A 23292-nucleotide genomic window follows, 5' to 3' on the forward strand; every position below is an offset into this window, starting at 1 on the left:
GAAGACCGCGCACTGCAACTAGAGAAAGACTGTGAGCAGCAACAAAGACCCAACGGAGCCAAAACATAATTTAAAAAAAAACAGCCAACATAAACTAAAGGTTAACTACTTTGTTGTGCCAGTTAAATAGCTGTACTCTTGGGGATCGTCGAATAGAGGAAGAGATGCTTGGGGGTGGTACTTCAGAAAAGGGAAATGGCACAAACATTGCGAAACCAGAAGGCACTTGAACAATTTAACTGGGTTATGTAGTGTGACAGAAACCAATTGGAAGTAATTGGAAGGTAAGTCTAGAAAACTACCAGGTGCCAGGATTTTAGACAATAGTCGTTTTTTCTTTTTAGCAGTACATGGGCCTCTCACTGTTGTGACCTCTCCCGTTGCGGAGCACAGGCTCCGGATGCACAGGCTCAGCGGCCACGGCTCACGGGCCCAGCTGCTCCGCGGCATGTGGGATCTTCCCGGACCAGGGCACGAACCCGCATCCCCTGCATCGGCAGGCAGATTCTCAACCACTGCGCCACCAGAGAAGCCCTAGTCTTTATTTTTATTTTTTTGGCTACACTGCCCATGACATGTCGGGGATCTTAGTTCCCCGACCGGGAATGGAACCCTTCCCCCCTGCAGTGGAAACACTGAGTCTTAACCGCTGGACTGCCAGTGAAGTTCTAACAATATTCTTGTATTAGAGTGTCAAGAGCTTGAGTGACAGGTGACAAGATTCATATTTTAGAAAGATCCCTGTGGCAACCCAGCATAAACTGAAGGAAGGGGAAACCAGGTAGGCTTTGCAGTCTTAACTGAGATATTTGAGTACTTTAATAGAGCAGACTAAACATTAACCGAATTTTAAAACCAATTGATTGTAGAGAGGAGTCTTCAAAACTAACTTCCTAGCTTTGGTTGCTGAGCGGGTAACAGTGCATTTACAAAGTTGGGGGACTAGGAGACGGTTGGGTGGGGGGAGTGAGAGCCTGTATTATGCTTTTCTGCACCCATAGCGAGGTTTGGTCAGTGCAAAGGCAGTCCTCAAGCCAAAGCTACATTGGAGGAGTTGAATGTTTTCACAGAAATGAACTTAAAACGGCTAGCAGCTTGTCCTTTAGACTATTGAAACTTCCCCTCCACCAGCATGACACTGCCTTTACCGCTAGGAAACTGAGATGACCGGTATCATTCTTTACTCACAATCCGCAATTTCTTTGTGGTTTTGTGTAGAGAGTACGTTATAAAGTGATATATTTTGTTTGAACACCCAGCTTCCACTAGTTGTGGGATGATAGACACATCTACTACTACTGGTAAAATGCCTCAACCATTTTTTCTTTTTTTTTAAAGTACATTGTCTTCACCAATGAATTGTAAATTCTTGGGGATTTTCTGTCCTTTTTTTTTTTTTCTACTACAGTTCCTAGCATAGTAATTTACAATATTCAGTTCCTGGAATGACTTACAGCTCAGTAATTTCAGTCCCTGGTTTTAATTCTTTGTTTTGTGGGCCACAAAGAGATTTGTCCCAACTTACAATTTCCTATAGTTCCTCACGGCTCAGTTTTTAAGGTAGTTGCCTTAATGGCAAAGATCTACCTAGTCTCCGGGGTTAATGCAGTTGCAATTCTTACATTCATAGAAGTTAAGGGATGGGTTTGAATAGTAAAGAACACATTTGATTTTACAGAAAATGACTTTCATTTAAGTGGGTCTAACACGATATTGTAAATCAACTACACTTAATTTTTTTTAAAAAGTAGGTCTAGAATTGGTGACTCAGGATAAGTAAAAATGAAAATTACATTCACTTACCTTTTATACAGAGAGCTAACCATAAAAGATTTTGCATGTGTCTAAGCACCTGGCACCTAGTGAGTGCATATCTTTTCGGTGAATAACTGAATTAAAAAGTGAAAAACTGCCTCAGTAAGGACACCGACGTATCAACATCCCATTACCAACAGCACCCACTACTCTTCCCACAGCTCAGCTCACGTGGGCCGCCAAGTGGCTTTTATTGGCTGGTTTCGCGCGAATGAGACGCGATGGACGTGATGCAACTCAGCGTCTTCCGCGGTGAACTTCTTATGGGTGACGCTAGCCAATCAAGAAGCACCTTTCCACCGCCAAGTCCCTCCATCTGCCTCGAGAGGCGAGGGGCGGGGCTGGCGCTGGGCGCGGAGGCGTCACGTACTCCATGGTAACGACGCTCGGCCTGAAGATGGCGGCCGAGACGGGTGGAAGATCGGGCCCCTCGGCTTCAGGCCGGGGCCCGAGCCGGTGGCACTGGAGCGGTTCTTTATGGGTCCGAGGCGTTTTACTCCTGTTGGGCGGGCTCTGGGCAAGCGCTACATCTATTCCTGTCTCCTTGGGCAGTTCTCTTCCCTGCCGGCACCACGTCCCCTCTGAGTCTGAGGTAGGGCGACAGAGGGGCCCTGTGAGGGTAAAGTAATACGGGAGGCGATGGCATAGAGGATGGTGATTGGAACAAGTGGTACTGGAGGAGAAAGCGAGATTGGGCCAGAGACTGAACTCTTAGAGGGCTGGGACCTGGTATCAGCTTCCTTCCTGCACCCAGCAAAGTGGCTCAGTTAGGCGCTCAGAACGTCATCAGGTTCCTGCGCGGTGGGTTGTGCTTATCAGGTAGTCCTAGAGCAATCGTTTTCAAACTTGAACGGGCCGTCAGAATCACCTGAAAAACTTGTTCAAACACAGATTGCCGCTCCATTCCGTCCCTCTGCCCACTTCTGACTCATTAGATCTGGGATGGGGCCTCAGAGTCTGCAGTTGAAGTTCCCAGATAGTTGATGATGCTGCTTGTCCAAGGACCTCACTTTGGGAACCACTGATCTAAAGGTTTGAGAAGAAATTGATAGGAGAGCTAGACAAAGGCATTGAGAGGGTACTGGGGATTCTCTGGAGACAAAATTCAGGTTGATTTTCAAGTTACTTCGTCACATTGCTTGCTTTACCCTGTTCTCCTGTCCTGGAAGTGCCTGCCTCCCTCCCATTACATTTTTATTCCTGTCTAAATTCTTTCATTCTGAGTTCCTTAACCTCAAGGCAGCCTGCTGAAACCACCCCCAGTAGAATGTTCTTTCCATTTCACAGTATGTCTTATCTGTACTCTCTTCTGGCACTTAACCGGTTAAGTATCGCTGTGTGGTGATGGTTTGTGCCTTTGTAGTTAAATTGTAATTTTCCTTGGGATAAGGTTTGTGTCTTATACTTTAATTTCTCCACAGTACTTAGATCAGAGGAGGGCCCACAATAATCAGTATTCTTTGAGGAAAGAAGACACAGTACCTGGGTCAGGGCTGCATGTTGTGATTGGTTTTATAATTTGTCTTATTACTTTAACAAGAAAGATTAATCTAGAAATTTTCAGGTCAGCCCAGAAATCTAAGACCATTCATTTTTGTGATAATTTCCAAAAATTTCTATGCATGCTGTTCATAACCATATATGCCAGAATACTAAGTTTGTGGCTGTATTACAGCTTTTATCATGACACTGCATTCTGGCTGAATTATTTTATTTAGTCTCTTAGCAACTTGTAAGTTTATAATACAGTATTGTTGTCTATAATCACTATGTTGTACGTTAGATATCTGGGACTTATCTACTAGTTGCAAGTTTGTACCCTTAAACATCTCCTCAGTTCCCCCCACCCACCTAGTGAATTCTTTTTAAAAGACATTCCCACAAAGCCCTGCACTTCTCTCTTTGAATTTAGATCAAAAGAAGAGAAAATAGTTCAGAGAACTGCAAAATCTCTGTACTAGAAAGAACCTTAATAGCTGTTTTCTTCTTGTGATTGTTGCCAGTGTACAAATCTACTTATATTTGAACATTTCCACAAATAGGGAAGTTATCTCCAAAGGCAGCCCCTTTGCTTTTTGGAGAGATCATTGTTCTTTTTATAGAGCTGAAAACACAGACGTTCCTGCTGGTCCAGTGGTTAAGACTCTGAGCTTCCACTGCAGGGGGCACGGGTTCAGTCCCTGGCGGGGAACTAAGATCCCGCATGCTGCATGACACGGCCAGATATGATAAAAATATAGAGCTGATAACTCTTCCTGAAACTTCCATCCACTATTTTTATTTATGGCTCTTGACTGAACAAACTAAATAGTGATAGTGCTTCAGATATTCAAAGCAAGCTATTAAGTTCTTCTTAAGAGTTCATATTCCTAATAAATTTTACTAGTTATTCATAGAGTATGTAGTAGCAAGTCCTCCTAACCAATCTCTTTAGCTTGGACACAAAGTATAGACAAGTACTATTCATTGTACTGCTAGTGACTGTACCTCTGTTAATTGCAACAGGAAATTACAGTAACTTTTTATTGGTAATGGTGGGGAACTATGAAACATTTTGACTCATATATCATCTTCTCAACTAAAAACTCTACGTTTTGTTTTGTTTTTGTTTTTATTGTGTAAATTAAAACAAACCCCCAAACAGAATAGTATAATGAACTCCCTCCCATGACCCTTCACCCAGCTTCAGCACTTAACAGTATTCTCTTAGTTCTGTTTCATATACTTCTACCCATTCCCCATCTTCCCACTGTTATTGATATTAAAAAAAATTTTTTTGTAAGGTTTATATATACTGAAATGTAGCAAATGCAAGCATGTATATTCGTGTAAAACCCACAACTCTATCACAATATAGAACATTTTCAAGTCTCCAGAAAGTTCCTTCCTGTCCTGTGCCAATCAGTCTCTCCCATCCACTCAAGGCTACTATTGTTCCTTTTTTCTTTTGGTATTAGATTTAGATTTCATATCAAATTAGTTTTGCCTATTCTAGAACTAAGCTTATATCAATGGAATTATATAATATGTAGTGTGATATGGTATATCACATTGGATTTTCCAATAGTAAATCAATCTTGCATTTTTGGAATAGACGCTACTTGGTTATTACGTATTATCTTTTTAATACACTTCCGAATTAAATTTGCTCATAGATTAAGGACTTTTGCATCTATGTTTATGAATGATGTTGGTTTATAGTTTCCTTTCTTAGTGAAGTTTTTGTTAGTTTTTTTAAAAATTTAATTTATTTATACAGCAGGTTCCTATTAGTTATCTATTTTATACATATTAGTGTATATATGTCAATCCCAATCTCCTAATTCATCCCACCACCCCACCCCCTGCCACTTTCCCCCCTTGGTGTCCATACGTTTGTTCTCTACATCTGTGTCTCTACTTCTGCCCTGCAAACTGGTTCATCTATACCATTTTTCGAGGTTCCATATATACGCATTGATATACGATATTTGTTTTCTCTTTCTGACTTACTTCACTCTGTAAAACAGTCTGTAGATCCATCCACATCTCAACAAATGACCCAATTCCGTTCCTTTCTATGGCTGAGTAATATTCCATTGTATATATGTACCATAACTTCCTTATTCATTCGTCTGTCGATGGACACTTAGGTTGCTTGCATAACCTGGCTATTGTAAATAGTGCTGCAATGAACACTGGGGTGCATGTGTCTTTTTGAATTATGGTTTTCTCAGGGTATATGCCCAGTAGTGGGATTGCTGGGTCATACGGTAATTCTATTTTTAGTTTTTTAAGGAATCTCCATACTGTTCTCCATAGTGGCTGTACCAATTTACATTCCCACCAACAGTGCAAGAGGGTTCCCTTTTCTCCACACCCTCTTGAGCATTTGTTGTTTGTAGATTTTCTGATGATGCCCATCCTAAGTGGTGTAAGGTGATACCTCATTGTAGTTTTGATTTGCATTTCTCTAATGATTAGTGATGTTGAGCAGCTTTTCATGTGCTTCTTGGCCATCTGTATGTCTTCTTTGGAGAAATGTCTGTTTAGGTCTTCTGCCCATTTTTGGATTGGGTTGTTTGTTTATTTAATATTGAGCTGCTTGACCTGTTTATACATTTTGGAGATTAATCCTTTGTCCATTGATTTGTTTGCAGATATTTTCTCCCATTCTGAGGGTTGTCTTTTCATCTTGTTTGCTGTTTCCTTTGCTTTGCAAAAGCTTTTAAGTTTCATTAGGTCCCATTTGTTTATTTTTGTTTCCTTTGCTCTAGGAGGTGGATCGGAAAAGATCTTGCTATGATTTATGTCAGTGTTCTTCCTATGTTTTCCTCTAAGAGTTTTATAGTGTCCAGTCTTACATTTAGGTCTCTAATCCATTTTGAGTTTATTTTTGTGTATGGTGTTAGGGAGTGTTCTCATTTCATTCTTTTACATGTAGCTGTCCACTTTTCCCAGCACCACTTATTGAAGAGACTGTCTTTTCTTTATTGTATATCCTTGCCTCCTTTGTCATAGATTAGTTGACCATTGGTGTGTGGGTTTATCTCTGGGCTTTCTATCCTGTTCCATTGATCTATATTTCTGCTTTTGTGCCAGTACCATATTGTCTTGATTACTGTAGCTTTGTACTATAGTCTGAAGTCAGGGAGTCTGATTCCTCCAGCTCTGTTTTTTTCCCTCAAGACTGCTCTGGCTATTCAGGGTCTTTTGTGTCTCCATACAGATTTTAAGATTTTTTGTTCTAGTTCTGGTAATTTGATAGGAATTGCATTGAATCTGTAGATTGCTTTGAGTAGTATAGTCATCTTCACAATATTGATTCTTCCAATCCAAGAACATCGTGTATCTGTCCATCTGTTTGTGTCATCTTTGATTTCTTTCATCAGTGTCTTACAGTTTCTGAGTACAGGTCTTTTACCTTCTTAGGTAGGTTTATTCCTAGGTATTTTATTCTTTTTGCTGCAGTGGTGAATGGGACTGTTTCTTTAATTTTTCTTTCTGAGCTTTCATTGATAGTGTATAAAAATGCAAGAGATTTCCGCGCATTAATCTTGTATCTTGCAACTTTACCAAATTCATTGATTAGCTCTAGTAGTTTTCTGGTGGCATCTTTAGGATTCTCTATGTATAGTATCATGTCACCTGCAAACAGTGACAGTTTTACTTCTTTTCCAGTTTGTATTCCTTTTATTTCTTTTTCTTCTCTGATTGCTGTGGCTAGGACTTCCAAAACTATGTTGAATAATAGTGACAAGAGTGGCCATCCTTGTCATGTTCCTGATCTTAGAGGAAATGCTTTCAGTTTTTCACCATTGAGACTGATGTTTGATGTGGGTTTGTCGTATATGGCCTTAATGATGTTGAGGTAGGTTCCTCTATGCCTACTTTCGGGAGAGTTTTTATCATAAGTGGGTGTTGAATTTTGTCAAAAGCTTTTTCTGCATCTATTGAGATGATTATATGGTTTTTATTCTTCAGTTTGTTAAAATGGTGTATCACATTGATTGATTTGCGTATATTGAAGATGCCTTGCATCCCTGGGATAAATCCCACTTGATCATGGTGTTTGATCCTTTTAATGTGTTGTTAGATTCTGTGCTATATTTTATTGAGGATTTTTGCATCTATATTCATCAGTGATATTGGTCTGTAAATTTTCTTTTTTTGTAGTATCTTTGTCTGGTTTTGGTATCAGGGTGATAGTGGCCTCATAGAATGAGTTTGGGAGTGGTCCTTCCTCTGCAATTTTTTGGAAGAGTTTGAGAAGGATGGGTATTAGCTTTTCTCTAAATGTATCATAGAATTCGCCTGTGAAGCCATCTGATCCTGGACTTTTGTTTGTTGGAAGATTTTTAATCACAGTTTCAATTTCATTACTTGTGATTGGTCTGTTCATATTTTCTATTTCTTCCTGGTTAAGTCTTGGAAGGTTATACCTTTCTAAGAATTTGTCCATTTCTTCCAGATTGTGCATTTTATTGGCATAGAGTTGCTTGTAGTAGTCTGTTATGATGCTTTGTATTTCTGCGGTGTCCACTGTAACTTCTTCTTTTTCATTTCTAATTTTATTGATTTGAGTCCTCTCCCTCTTTTTCTTGATGAGTCTGGCTAAAGGTTTATCAGTTTTGTTTATCTTCTCAAAGAACCAGCTTTTAGTTTCATTGACCTTTGCTCTTGTTTCTTTGTTTCTCTTTCATTTATTTCTGCTCTGATGTTTATGATTTCTTTCTTTCTACTAACTTTGGGTTTTGTTTGTTCTTCTTTCTGTAGTTCCTTTAGGTGTAAGGTTAGATTGTTTATTTGAGATTGTTCTTGTTTCTTGAGGTAGGCTTGTATTGCTATAAACCTCCCTCTTAGAACTGCTTTTGCTGCATCCTATAGGTTTTGGATCATTGTGTTTTCATTGTCATTTGTCTCTAGGTATTTTTTGATTTCCTCTTTGATTTATTCAGTGATCTCTTGGTTACTTAGTAACGTATTGTTTAGCCTCCATGTGTTTCTGTTTTTTACGTTTTTTTCCCTATAATTGATTTCTAATCTCATAGCGTTGTCGGAAAAGATGCTTGACATGATTTCAGTTTTCTTAAATTTACTGAGGCTTGATTTGTGACCCAAGGTGTGATTTATCCTGGAGAATGTTCCGTGTGCACTTGAGAAGAAAGTGTAATCTGCTGTTTTTGGATGGAATGTCCTATAAATATCAATTAAATCTCTCTGGTCTCTTGTGTCATTTACAGCTTGTGTTTCCTTATTAATTTTCTGTGTGGATGATCTGTCCATTGGTGTAAGTGAAGTGTTAAAGTCCCCCACTATTATTCTGTTACTGTCTGTTTCCTCTTTTATAGCTGTTAGCAGTTGCCTTATGTATTGAGGTGCTCCTATGTTGGGTGCATATATATTGATAATTCTTTTATCTTCTTCTTGGATTGTTCCCTTGATCGTTATATAGTATCATTCCTTGTCTCTTGTAACATTCTTTATTTTAAAGTCTATTTTATATGGTATGGGTATTGCTACCCCAGCTTTCTTTTGATTCCCATTTGTATGGAATATCTTTTTTCATCCCCTCACTTTCAGTCTGTATGTGTCCCTAGGTCTGAAGTGGGTCTCTTGTAGACAGCATATACATGGGTGTTATTTGTATCCATTCAGTGAGCCTGTGTCTTTTAGTCGGAGCATTTAATCCATTCACGTTTAAGGTAATTATCGATATGTATGTTCCTGTGACTGTTTTCTTAATTGTTTTGGGTTTGTTTTTTTAGGTCCTTTTCTTCTCTTGTGTTTCCCACTTAGAGAAGTTCCTTTAGCATTTGTTGTACAGCTGGTTTGGTGGTGCTGAATTCCCTTAGTTTTTGCTTGTCTGTAAAGCTTTTGATTTCTCCATCGAATATGAATGAGATCCTTGCCGGGTAGAGTAATCTTGGTTGTAGGTTCTTCCCTTTCATCACTTTAAATATATCATGCCACTCCCTTCTGGCTTGTAGAGTTTCTGCTGAGAAATCAGCTGTTAACCTTATGGGAGTTCCCTTGTATGTTGTCATTTTTCCCTTGTTGCTTTCAGTAATTTTTCTTTGTGTTTAATTTTTGTCAGTTTGACAAAAATTTGTCAATTTTTGTCAGTGTGTCTCTGTGTGTTACCCTGCCTGGGACTCTCTGTGCTTCCTGGACTTGGGTGGCTATTTCCTTTCCCATGTTAGGGATGTTTTTGACTATAATCTCTTCAGATATTTTCTCGAGTCCGTTCTCTCTCTCTTCTCCTTCTGGGACCCCTATAATGCAAATGTTGTTACGTTTAATGTTGTCCCAGAGATGTCTTAGGCTGTCTTCATTTCTTTTCATTCTTTTTTCTTTTTTCTGTTCTACGGCAGTGAATTCTACCATTCTGTCTTCCAGGTCACTTATCCGTTCTTCTGCCCCAGTTATTCTGCTATTGATTACTTCTAGTGTATTTTTCATTTCAGTTATTGTATTGTTCATCTCTGTTTATTTGTTCTTTAATTCTTCTAGGTGTTTGTTCTTTAATTCTTCTAGGTCTTTATTAAACATTTCCTGCATCTTCTTGATCTTTGCCTCTGTTCTTTTTCCAAGGTCCTGGATCATCTTCAGTATCATTATTCTGAATTCTTTTTCTGGAAGGTTGCCTATCTCCACTTCATTTAGTTGTTTTTCTGGGGTTTTATCTTGTTCCTTCATCTGGTACAAAGTCCTCTGCCTTTTCATTTTGTATATCTTTCTGTGAATGTGGTTTTCCTTCCATAGGTTGCAGAATTGTAGTTCTTCTTGCTTCTGCTGTCTACCCTCTGGTGGATGAGCCTATCTAAGAGGCTTGTGCAGGCTTCCTGATGGGAGGGTGGTGGGTAGAGCTGGTTCTTGCTCTGGTGGGCAGAGCTTAGTAAAACTTTAATCCACTTGTCTGCTGATGGGTGGGGTTGGGTTCCCTCCCTGTTGGTTGTTTGGTCTGAGGCGCTCTAGCACTGGAGCCTACCCGGCTCTTTGGGAGGGCTCACGCCAAGGAGTACTTCCCAGAACTTCTGCTGCCAGTGTCCTTGTCCCCATGGTGAGCCACAACCACACCCCGCCTCTGCAGGAGACCCTCCAACACTAGCTGGTAGGCCTCATTTAGTCTCCCATGGGGTCACTGCTCCTTCTCCTGGGTCCTGATGCACACACTACTTAGTGTGTGCCCTCCAAGAGTGGAGTCTTTGTTTACTCCAGTCCTGTCAAAGTCCCGCAGTCAAGTTCCGCTAGCCTTCAAAGTCTGATTCTCTAGGAATTCCTCCTCCCATTGCCGTACCCCCAGGTTGGGAAACCTGACATAGGGCTCAGAACCTTCACTCCAGTGTGTGGGCTTCTGTGGCATAAGTGTTCTCCAGTTTGTGAGTCACCCACCCAGCAGTTATGGGGTTTGATTTTATTGTAATTATGCCCCTCCTACTGTCTCATTGCAGCTTCTCCTTTGTCTTTGGATGTGGGGTATCTTTTTTGGTGAGTTCCAGTGTCTTCCTGTCGATGATTGTTCAGTGGTTAGTTGTGATTCCGGTGCTCTCACAAGAGGGAGTGAGTGCTCGTCCTTCTACTCTGCCATCTTCTTTGTTAGCTTTTAAAAATATTTATCTATCTATCTATCTATCTATCTTTGGCTACGTTGGGTCTTTGTTGCTGAGCACAGGCTTTCTCTAGTTGCTGTGAGTGGGGGCTACTTTTCGTTGTGGTGCACGGGCTTATCATTGCGGTGGCTTCTCTGTTGCAGAGCACAGGCTCTAGGCATGCGGGCCTCAGTAGTTGTGGTTCGCGGGCTCTAGAGCTCAGGCTCAGTAGTTGTGGCTCATGGGCTTAGTTGCTCTGCGGCATGTGGGATCTTCCCAGACCAGGGCTTGAACCCGTGTCCTCTGCATTGGCAGGCAGGTTCTTAACCACTGCACCACCAGGGAAGTCCCTTGGTTAGCTTTTAATAGCAGAATTATACTGGTCTTACATAATGAGTTGGGAAATTCTATCATGTATTTTCTAAAAGAAAATTTCTTCCTTAAATGTCTGATATAATTCATAACTGAAACTGTCTGGATCTAGTGTTTGCTTTGTAGAGAGTTGTTTTTTTAAATACTTTTATTGAGCTATAATTTATATGCCATAAAATTCACCCACTTAAGTGTCCAATTAAGTGATTTTTATAAATTTACAAATCTACAGAACCATCACCACAGTCCAGTTTTAGAACATTTCCATCACCCCAGAAAGATCCCTTGTGCTCATTTGCAGAAAACCCATGTTTTCACTCTGGCCCCAAGAAACCACTATGTAGGGATAGATAAATCCAGTTTCTCTCATACAAGTCTATTCATAGTATCCATTTGATCTTATGTCAGTCTTGGTAACTTGTGTTTTTGAAGGACTTTATTTCATCTGAATTGTTAAATGTATTGACATAAAATTGTTCATAATAATTTATCCTTTTGTTGTCTGTAGAATCTGAGTGATAGGCATGCTTTCATTTCTAATGTGGTGATTTGGGTTTATTCTGTTTTATACTAGTCCATTCTTTCTAAGGGCTTATTAAGTTTATTAATCATTTTATTTTATTTACAAATTTATTTATTTATTTATTTTTGACTGCATTGGGTCTTCGTTTCTGCACATGGGCTTTCTGTAGTTGCAATGAGTGGGGGCTACTCTTTGTTGCAGTGCGTGGGCTTCTCATTGCGGTGGCTTCTCTAATTGTGGAGCACGGGCTTAAGGCTTGCGGGCTTCAGTAGTTGTGGCATGCGGGCTTCAGTAGTTGTGGCACGCGGGCTCAGTAGTTGTGGCTCATGGGCTTAGTTGCTCCGCGATATGTGGGATATTCCTGGACCAGGGCTCGAACCCGTGTCCTCTGCATTGGCAGGCAGATTCTTAACCACTGTGCACCACCAGGGAAGTCCCTATTAATCATTTTAAATAGCCAACTGTTAGCTTTGGTAGTTTTCTTTAATTATTGTTTTCTATTTCATTGTTTGCTGTTCTTTATTATTTTTCCTTTCTACTTACTGTGGATTTACTTTGCTCATATTGTTAGGTGGAAACTTAGATCATTGTTTGTTTTTGTTTGTTTTTTTTTTCTTTTTTGTTTTTAATGTTTATTTATTTATTCATTTATTTGGTTGCACCACATCTTTTTTGTGGCAGGCAGGCTCCTTAGTTGTGACTCATGGGATCCTTAGTTGCGGCTCCCAGGCTCCTTAGTTGTGGCACGTGGGCTTCTTAGTTGCAGCTTGCAGGCTCCTTAGTTACGGCAGGTGAACTCTTAGTTGCGGCATGCATGTAGGATCTAGTTCCCTGACCAGGGATCGAACCTGGGCCCCCTGCATTGGGAGCATGGAGTCTTATCCACTGTGCCACCAGGGAAGTCCCAGATCATTGTTTTTTAGCCTTTTCTTTCTTCTCTACCATAAACATTTAATGACCTGTATTTCTCTCAAAGTACAACTGTAGCTACATTCCACAGATTTTGACACATTGTATTTTAATTATCACTTTATTCAAAGTGATAATTCATTTTTATTTTCCCTGGTAATTTTTTCTTTGATCCATGGATTATTAAAAATGTTTAAAATATGATTTCTAAATATGTGGTCCTTTTCTAGATATAGTTATTGATTTCTAATTTAGAGGTATCTTCTGTAAGATTTCAGTTCTTTGAAATTTGAGATTGTTTTGTTTATACCTCAGCATACGCTCTATCCTGCTAAACTCTTCTGTGTACTAGTAAAGAATATATATTCTATAGGTATTGAGTATAGCTTTCTATACATGTCAAAAAGGTGAGGCGATTGATGGTACACTTCAGATTTCTATATTCTTTTTTTATACAATTTTTAAAGGTTATATTCCATTTACAGTTATTACAAAATATTGGCTACAGATTTGTATATTCTTAAAATGTTTTGTCTAAGAGAGTCTTTAAAATTTCTAAGATTATAAATGTCTTTTTTCTTCCTTTAGTTCTGTCAGCTTTTGCTTCATGGATTTTGAATCTATTGTTAGGTACATTCACATTTGTAATTATGTATTTCTGAGGTATTAACCCCTTATTATTACAAAATATTACTCTTTATTTCTGGTGATACTCTCTGTCTTGAAGTCTGCTTTGCTGATATTAGTATAGCCATTTCACCTTGCTTACAATTAGAATTTTCCATCCTTTTATCGATACATTTCACTTGTCTGTGGGGTTTGTGCGCATGCTGCGTGTGTGTCTGTGTGTGTGTGTGTGTGTGTGTTTGCTTTAGGGATTACAATATGTATCTTTTGCTTATTACAAATACTTAATGTTAATATTGCCTTATCATATTGACTAGGACCTTCATTATAATATTGAATACAAGTGGTGAGAGTAGACATCTTTCCATTGTTCTTGATCTTAGGGGGAAAACATTCAGTCTTTCACTATTAAGAGTATTAGTTGCATGGAACACTACTCCACTTTAAAAAAGAACAAAATTTTTCCATTATCAGCAACATGGAGGAACTTGGAGGGCATTATGCTAAGAGAAATAAGTCAGACAGAGAAAGGCAAATACTGTATGATATCACTTATATGTGGAATCTAAAAAATGCAACAAACTACTGAATATAACAAAAAGGAAGCAGACTCACAGATACAGAGAACAAACTAGTGGTTACCAGTGAGGGGGGTGAGAGGGGAGAACTACAAACTACTGAGTATAAGGTAGGCTTAAGGATGTATTGTACAACACAGGGACTATAGCCAATATTTTGTAATAATTGTAAATTGAAAGTAACCTTTCAAAATTGTATTAAAAAATTTTTTTTTCTTTTTTGCTGCGTTGGGTCTTCACTGCTGCGCGTGGGCTTTCTCTAGTTGCGGTGAGCAGGGACTACTCTTCGTTGCAGTATGCAGGCTTCTCATTGAGGTGACTTCTCTTGTTGTGGAGCATGGGCTCTAGTTGCACGGGCTTCAGTAGTTGTGGCACACGGGCCCTAGAGCACACAGGCTTCAGTAGTTGCAGTGTGTGGGTTCAGTAGTTGCAGCACGTGAGCTTCTGTAGTTGTGGCACGTGGGCTTAGTTGCTCTGCAGCATGTGGGATCTTCCTGGACCAGGGATCGAACCTGTGTCCCCTGTATTGGCAGGTGGATTCTTAACCACTGCGCCACAGGGAAGTCCCTATAAAAAATTTTAATGCAAAGAAAAGTATTAGTTTGTAGATTTTTGGTAGATGTGCCTTATCAGGTTAAGAAAATTACTTTTTGTTTCTAGTCTGCTGACAGTTTTTGTCATGAATGGGTGTTTAATTTTATTAAATGTCTTTTCTGCATCAATTGTTATAATCATGTAGCTTTTATTCTTTATTCTTTTGATATTGTGAGTTACATTGATTGATTTTTTGAATGATGAACTAGGCTTGCATCCCCCTGAGATAAAACCCCACTTGATCATGATGTATTACCCTTTTTACATTTTGCTGGATTTTCATTTGCTAGTGTTTTTTTGATGATTTTGCATATGTATTCATTAAGGATATTGGTTTGTAGTTGGTTTTTTTTCCTTCTGTAGCTTTGTTGGGATTGGTATTAGGGTAATGCTGGCCTTATAGAATGAATTGGGAAATATTTCTTCCTCTTCTACTTTCAGAAAGAGTTTGTATACACACAGTATTGTTTCTTCCTTAAATGTTTAGTAGAATTCATGAATGGAGGTATCTCAGCCTGGAATTTTCTTTATTGGAGTGTTATAAACTATGAACTTATTTTCTTTAATAGATATTGGACTATTGAGGTTATCTATTTCTTCTTGATTGTGTTTTGGTAAGTCATATCTTTCAAAGAATTTCATTTCATCACAGTTGTCAAATTTATGGAAATACAGTTTTCTTAATATTCCCATTTGATCTTTTAAATGTCTGTAAAGGGTTCTGAGTTACCAATTCTAATGTGTCAAGGGTTTTCCATACATCACCAAGCCACTCTCCAACACCAGGTGAGTGTTCCACAATTCAACTCAATTCTGACACTGTCTACCCATAGATAGCATCAGATTCCACACGTTAAGAGTTCAGAGCTACAGCATTGCCCCTTCTCCCCGATTTGATCCAATGTAAGTCCAAGGGGTTACCGGTGCTTCTGACCAACCAGCTATCGAAGTTCCAACAACCCCGTCTTTGGTTTTGATTAATGTGCTAAAGAGGCTCACAGAGCTCAGAAAAAATTTTAACTTACTAGATTACTGGTTTATTATAAGAGAATGTAGCTCAAGAACAGTCAGGTGGAAGAGATGTATAGGGCAACGTATGGAGTAAGGGCACAGAGCTTCTGTGCTTTCTGAACATGTCACTCTCCCGGAATCTCCATGTGTTCACCACCCTGGAAGCTCTCCAAACCCCATCATTTTGGGTTTTAGGTAGGCATTACTTAGATATAATTGATTGAATCATTGGGCATTGGTGGTTGAACTTGATCTCCAACCCCTCTCCTCTCCTCAGAGGTTAGAGGGAGTGGAAAGGACTGAAAGTTCCAATCTTTTATTCACATACTTGGCTCCACTGGTAACCAGTCTCCACCCTTAGGTGCTTCCAAAAGTTACCTCATTAACATAACAAAAGACGCCTGATCACTTTTATCATTTAGGAAATTCCAGAGGTCTTAGGAAATTCCAAAAATGGGACAAAGACCAAATATATATATTTTTATTATAAATCACAATATCACAGTCTGTAAAGTCTATAGTAATATGCCCTGTTTCATTCTTGATATTGGTAATTGGTATCTGCTCTCTTACTCTGCTTAGAGATATATCAATTGTATTGATCTTCTCAAAGAACCGCCACTTGGTTTCATTGATTTTTCTCTATCATTTTTCTGTTTTCCTTTTAATTGATTTCTGTTCTTTATTATTTACTTTCTTCTGCTTTCTTTGAGTTTAATTTGCCCTTCATTTTCTAATTTCTTAAGATGGAAGCTTAGGTCATTAATTTGAGATTATTTTTTCTAATATAAGTATTTAAAGTTATAAATTTCTAAACACTAATTACATTACACAAATATTAATTGCTGGGCTTCTCTGGTGGCCCAGTGGTTGAGAATCTGCCTGCCAATGCAGGGGACACGGGTTCAATCCCTGGTCTGGGAAGATCCCACATGCCGCGGAGCAACTAAGCCCATGCGCCACAACTACTGAACCTGTGCTCTAGAGCCCATGAGCCACAACTACTGAGCCCTTGTGCCACAACTACTGAAGCCCACGTGCCTAGAGCCCATGCTCCACAATGAGAGAAGCCACAGCATTGAGAAGCCTGCACCACAAAGAAGAGTAGCTCCTGCTCCCTGCAACTAGAGGAAGCCCGCGCGCAGCAACAAAGACCCAACACAGCCAAAAATAAATAAATAACTGTATTTTTAAAAATATTAATTGCTTATAATCTTATCATCATTCAATTAAACGTATTTTCTGATCTCCTTTGTGACTTCATCTTCAACCTAAGGATAATTTAAAAGTTTGTTGTTCAGGAATTCCCTGGCGGTTATGGCTCTGAGTTTTCACTACAGGGGGCACAGTGAATCCCTTATCAGGGAACTAAGGTCCCGAAGGCCTCATGGTGCGGCACAAAAAAAAAAAAAAAAAGTTTGATTTTCTAATATTTGGAGATTTCCCAGTTATCTTTACCTAATTGCATTTTAGTTTAATTTAGTTATGGATAGCAAACATCCTTTGTATGATTTCAGTTTTTTGTATTTCTTAAGGATTGTTTTATAGTAAAATATGTTTTATAGCCAAAAATCTAACCAGGTTAACGTTCTGTGTGTAGTTGAGAAGAATGTACATTCTGCTCATGTTGGGGCAGGTGATTCTATAAATGTCATTTAGGTCAAGTTAGTTATAGTGCTGCTCAGGTCTCCCATGTCCTTACTGATTTTCTGTCTACTTTTGTTGATTACTGAGATAGGAATGTTGAAGTCACCAGCTATAATTGTGGATTTGTTTATTTCTTCTTTCAGTTTTCAGTTTTTGCTTCACGTATTTTGCAGCTCTGCTGTTAGGTGTTTACACATTTTACATTGTTATTTTTTTGGTGAATTGACCCATTTAGCATTACATACTGCCCCTCTCTTTATTCCTGGTAATTAATACTCCTTGTTTTGAAATATACTTTGTCTAATACTAATATAGCCACTCTGGCTTTCTTTGATTAGTGTTTACATGATGTGTGTTTTTCCATCCTTATACTCTCTACTTCTCTGTGTCTTTATCGTTAAAATGGGCTTCTTATAGATAGCAAATAGTTGCATCTTGCTCTCTCTAGTCTGACGGTCTCTGCTTTCTAACAAGAATGTTCAGTCCTTTTACATTTAATGTTTACATTTAATGTGATTTTTGAACTGGTTGAGTTTGGATTGGCAGTTTAGCTATTTTTTTCTCTTTGTTTCACTTGACTGTGCCTTCTGTTTTTTAGTATTCTATTTTAATTCCTTTGTTTACTTTTTAGCTGTATCTCTTTGCTTTACTTTTTAAATTGAGGTGTAATTAACCAACAGTAAAGTACAATATATTTTTGAATGTTTGCTCTATTGATTATAATATGTATCTTGAATTTATGACATCTACTTGAAGTTTATAGTCATGTTAAATATGGGAACTTTTCAACAGTATAGTGTCACTATTTCCTTATCCTTTTGCTATTACCATAATATATAATAACTCTACATATAACTCTCACAATTGTAATTTTATAATTTTAGTTTTAAACAGTTAATGTCTCCAAAGAAATGAAAAGAAGAAAAGAAATATGTGTGTAATTGTGTTGAAGGTCTCCAAACCACCCCAGGTTTGGTGATTTGCTGGAAGGACTCATAGGACTCAGCATATAGTTGTACTCACAGCTAAGATTTATTACAGTGAAAGGATACATATCAAGCACAATCAGTAAAAAGAAATGGCTCCCGGAGCAAAAACTGAAGGAAACCGGACACAAGCTTCTGATGAAATAAAATGTGTATTTTAAGGCAGGACAAGAAAATTTAAACATAAGGTTCTGTCTCTGTGTCCGTTTGGGCCTCCTCCCTCCCTCCTTGTGTGCATCTGAATTACACATTAACCAGACCTCCTCAAAGATGGGAATGCCTGCTGGATCATAAAGATCGATTTTTTTCCCTTTCTTCTGGCACTAGCAATGTAATTTCTTAAAAGAATACCATTCTTTCCCAACTCTGTAGCGGGCCGTAGTGACTTACTGTTCTCTTTGCCTTTGTACGTGCTTACCTGAACTATATATCTTTGGTGAACTTTATGTAAAATATCAGTATGTCACTTTGATGTATGATTCTTTGTCTTGAGAATGTATATGACTGTGCCTTTGACTTCTAACGGGCATAACAGTTCTCAGAACTTCTGAGAGTCTATCTCCCAGGTTATAATCCTCAGTTTGGCCCAAATTAAATACCCTTTTCTCTTCTTAACTTGATTGTTAGTTGAATTTTTGTTGACATTTCCAAGAATCCTCTCCTAGTGGAGTCACATAGGACATGCTTAATCCGTTTAGCAGTAACTTGTAAGAACAAGTACAAATTGTCTACAGGGAAGCTCGTCTGAGTCTAGGAGTCCAGGGTTTTTATTGGAGATGGTTCATGCAGGCACAATTTCAGTCACTAACATTCCTGACTCTGAGAAGTAAACAGATGTTCAGCATAAACTATATTATTTCTGTTAACAGTTTGGGCACAATGAGACTGCCTTATTGCTTAGGGAAGTTTTATGTCAGTGTAGGGACAGTTTACCATTCAAATTCTGGGACCAGTGAAAAGTCAAACTTGCAAGCAGGTCTTTCTAAAGATAGTAGTCTTAGGCCTGCTATGTTAACTGTTTTCTACACAATAGACTTTTGTATTTACTTATCTAACATTTCCACTTGTCCACATTCCTTCCTACAGATCTTGTATATACTGAATGTGTTCCCTCAAAATTCATATGTTGAAAGGCTAACTCTCAATATAATGGTTAGGAGATGGGGTCTTTGGTAGATGATTAGGTCATGAAAGAGCTCCTTGCCCCTTCTGCCAGAGGATACAACCAGACTATGGCCTTAAGAAACAAGAAGCGGGCCTTCACCAGGCACCCAGTCTTCTGGCGCCTTGATCTTGGACTTGTCAGCCTCCAGAACTGTGAGAAGTAAATTTCTGTTGTTTGTTAGCCACCCAGTTTATGGTATTCTGTTATAGAAGCCTGAACTAAGACAAGATCTAAGTTACCCTCTAGTGTCATTTCCATTACCATGAAGAACTTCCTTTAGTGTTTCGTGTAGTGGAGGTCTGCTGGTGATGAATTCTCTCAATTTTTGTTTATCTGAAATATCTTTATTTCCTCTTCCTTTTTGAAGGGTAGTTTCATTGGAGATACACTTCAGTATTGAATATCTTTTAGTGCTTTAACTATTTGTTCCATTGTCTTCTCATCTTCATTTTTTTAAATTAAAGACTATTATTTATTTATTTATTTTGGCTGTGTTGGGTCTTCGTTGCTGCGCGCGGGCTTTCTGTAGTTGTGGCGAGTGGGGGCTACTCTTCATTGAGGTGCGCAGGCTTCTCATTGCGGTGGCTTCTCTTGTCGTGGAGCAGGGGTTCTAGGCACATGGGCTTCAGTAGTTGTGGCATGTGGGTTCAGTAGTTGTGGCTTGCAGGCTCTAGAGTGCAAGCTCAGTAGTTGTGGCTCACGGACTTAGTTGCTCCACAGCATGTGGGATCTTCCTGGACCAGGGCTCGAACCTGTGTCCCCTGCATTGGCAGGCAGATTCTTAACGACTGCACCACCAGGGAAGCCCTTAAAGACTATTTTTTAAAAGCAGTTTTAGATTCAGTGCAAAATTGTGAAGAAGGTACAGAGATTTCCCAAATACTCTGTTCCTCCTCACATGCATAGGCTCCCCTATTATCAACATCCCCAACCAGAGTGGTACGTTTGTTATAATTGATGAAACTATATTGACATATCATAGTCACCCAAAGTCCATAGTTTACATTAGGATTTACTCTTTGTGTTGTACATTCTATGTGTTTGGACAAATGTATAACGACATGTAGCCATCATTACAGTATCATACAGGGTAGGTCCACTGCCCTCAAAATCCTCTGTGCTCTATTAATCCCTCACCCCTCTATCCCTGGCAAACACTGATCTTTTTACTGTGTCCATAGTTTTGCCTTTTCCAGAATGTCATATAGTTGGAATCATATAGTATGTAACCTTTTCAGATTGGCTTATTTCACTTACTGATATGCATTTAAGGTTTCTCCATGTCTTTTCCTGACTTAATAGCTCATCTTTTTAGCTCTGAATAATATTCCATTGTCTGGATGTACCACTGTTTATTTATCCACTCACCTCTTGAAGAACATCCTGGCGGCTTCTAAGTTGTAACAATTATGAATAAAGCTGCTATAAACATCCATGAACAGGTTTTTGTTTGGATATAAGTTTGTAACTCATTTGTGTAAATACCAAAGAGCATGATTGCTGGGTGGTTATGGTAAAAGTATGTTTAGTTTTGTAAGAAACTGCCAAACTGTCTTCCAAGGTAGCTGTACATTTTGCATTCCCACCAGCAATGAATGAGAATTCTGTTGCTCCACATCCTTGGCAGCATTTGGTATAGTATGTGTTCCAGATTTGGGCCATTCTAATAGGTGTATAGTGATATTTTGTTGTTTTAATTTGCATTTCCCTGATGATATATAATGTGAAACGTCTCTTTGTATGTTTATTGGCCGTCTATATACCTTCTTTGGTGAGGTGTCTGTTAAGGTTTTTGGCCCATGTTTTACTTGGATTGTTCATTTTCTTTTTCTTTCTTTTGGCCGCGCTGGGCATGGCATGTGGGATCTTAGTTCCCCGAAAAGGGATCGAACCTGGGCCCTCTGCATTGGAAGCACAGAGTCTTAACCACTGGACTGCCAGGGAAGTCTCTCATTTTCTTACTGTTGAGTTTTAAGAGTTCTTTGTATATTTTGGATAATAGTCCTTTATCAGATTTGTCTTTTGCAAATATTTTCTCCCAGTCTATGGCTTGTCTTCTTATTCTCTTGATGTTAACCCTCATTGAGCAGAAGTTTTTAATTTTAATAAAGTTGAAATTATCAGTTATTTCATTCATGGATCGTACCTTTAGTGTTATATCTAAAAAGTCATCACTATATCCAAGGACATCTGGTTTTTCTCCTATGGTATCTTCTAAGAGTTTTATATAGTTTTGTGTTTTACATTTTAGGTCTATAATCCATTTTGAGTTAATTTTTCTGAAATCTGTCTCCAGATTCATTTTTTTTTCCCATGTGAATATCCAGTTGTTCCAGCACCATTTGTTGAAAAGACCATCTTTGTTCCATTGTATTGCTTTTTTTCCTTTGTCAAAGATCTGTTGAATGTATTTATGTGGGCCTATTTCTGGGCTCTCTATTCTGTTCCATTGGTCTATTTGTTTCTTCTTTTGCCAGTACCACACTGTCTTGATAATGTAACTTTATAGTAAATCTTGAAGTCAGGTAGTGTCAGTCCTCCAACTTTGTTTTTTTCTTCAACATTTTGTTGGCTATTCTTGGTCTTTTGCCATCTATATAAACTTTGGAATTAGTTTGTTGATATGCACAACATAACTTGCTGGGATTTTGATTGGGATTGCATTGAATCTATAGATGAAGTTGGGAAGAACTGACATCTTGATAATATTGAGTCTTCCTATCCATGAGCATGAACTGTCTCTCAGTTTATTTAGTTCTTGTATTTTTTCTGGGTATTACACTTGAAATTTAGTTTACTAATTTTAAGTTGGGACCTCAATTAACTAATCTATACATTTTTTTCAAATCTGTTCCTTTTTTTCAGGTCATAAATAAGGTCCATCTTAAGGCAAATCATATTATAAAGAGGGATGTTAATGAACATTTAAGAATCAAGACTGTCTACGATAGAAGTATTGAAGAGTAAGTACATCATTATTTGTCATCTTTTTTTTTGCAGTACACAGGCCTCTCACTGTTGTGGCCTCTCCCTTTGCGGAGCACAGGCTCCAGACATTTAGGCCCAGCGGCCATGGCTCACGGGCCCAGCCGCTCTGCGGCATGTGGGATCCTCCCGGACCGGGGCATGAACCCGTGTCCCCTGCATCGGCAGGCGGACTCCCAACCACTGCGCCACCAGGGAAGCCCTTGTCATCTTTTTTTTATTAAGAATCAAACTATTGAAAATATTTTCATCTGTTACCTGGAGTTCCATAAATGGAAGTAGATGCTAATGTACCCTCAAAATGGAATTAAGCTAAATATGCTTTTTAGTTTAGAAAGATGAAGGCCATGGGATATGATTTAAATCTATACATCATGAATAATTTAAGCACACCAGTGTATGTCTACTTATGTGGTCAATAACAGACCTGGAAGGCACTTAAGTACTTGGAGGAACAATAAGACAAAATACTAATATATACAATAGTAAGAACATTTACAAAATTATTAACCAGAGAGATGATATAGCCTAATTTTTAATTTAGAGTAAGAGGGTGTCCAGAAAAGAGATAAATTATGAATCTGTAGTAGTTTATGAAGAGCTATTGGGAGTAGGTGATGTCTTTCCCTATCTTTAACTTCCCAAATGAATGAGACAGTATGTGATCAACTCTTAAATGCTCATTGAGATTTAGAGGGACTGATATGGCATGCTTCCACAAAGTATTCCTTGGGACTCCTGCCAGTTGCATTCTGAACAAAAATGAGATAGTGGTTTGTCCTCAGCTTGGCAATCTTTATGTTTTATGTCATCATTTTCAGGTTGCTCCCTGAGAAAAGACATCTTGTAAAGGTATGTAATAAATACTCATAGCTTGAATTGGACACTTAAAATGGTGCATTTTATTGTATGTAAATTTTACTTCAGTAATGAAAAACATACACATGACTATTCTGTGAATGACTGAATAAAAGGTGTTGGTAGTGAATGTATTTCTATTATCACCAAG

The 23292-nt window shown here is 38.6% G+C and overlaps 1 protein-coding gene across 1 annotated transcript in view; it reads left to right on the forward strand.

Annotated features, from left to right (window-relative positions):
- The first annotated feature begins 2174 nt into the window (after positions 1 to 2174).
- LMLN (leishmanolysin like peptidase) overlaps positions 2175 to 23292 on the forward strand; it is an 88890-nt gene continuing 67772 nt past the window's right edge. Inside the window, exons 1-3 of the mRNA XM_032631312.1 lie at positions 2175 to 2407; positions 22164 to 22261; positions 23105 to 23135. Coding sequence (XP_032487203.1) covers positions 2189 to 2407; positions 22164 to 22261; positions 23105 to 23135 — 348 coding nt within the window. The 5' untranslated portion in view covers positions 2175 to 2188. The remainder of the gene's footprint in view (positions 2408 to 22163; positions 22262 to 23104; positions 23136 to 23292) is intronic.

The sequence above is a fragment of the Phocoena sinus genome, chromosome 4 (genome assembly GCF_008692025.1).
Source record: "Phocoena sinus isolate mPhoSin1 chromosome 4, mPhoSin1.pri, whole genome shotgun sequence".
Lineage (NCBI taxonomy): Eukaryota > Metazoa > Chordata > Mammalia > Artiodactyla > Phocoenidae > Phocoena > Phocoena sinus.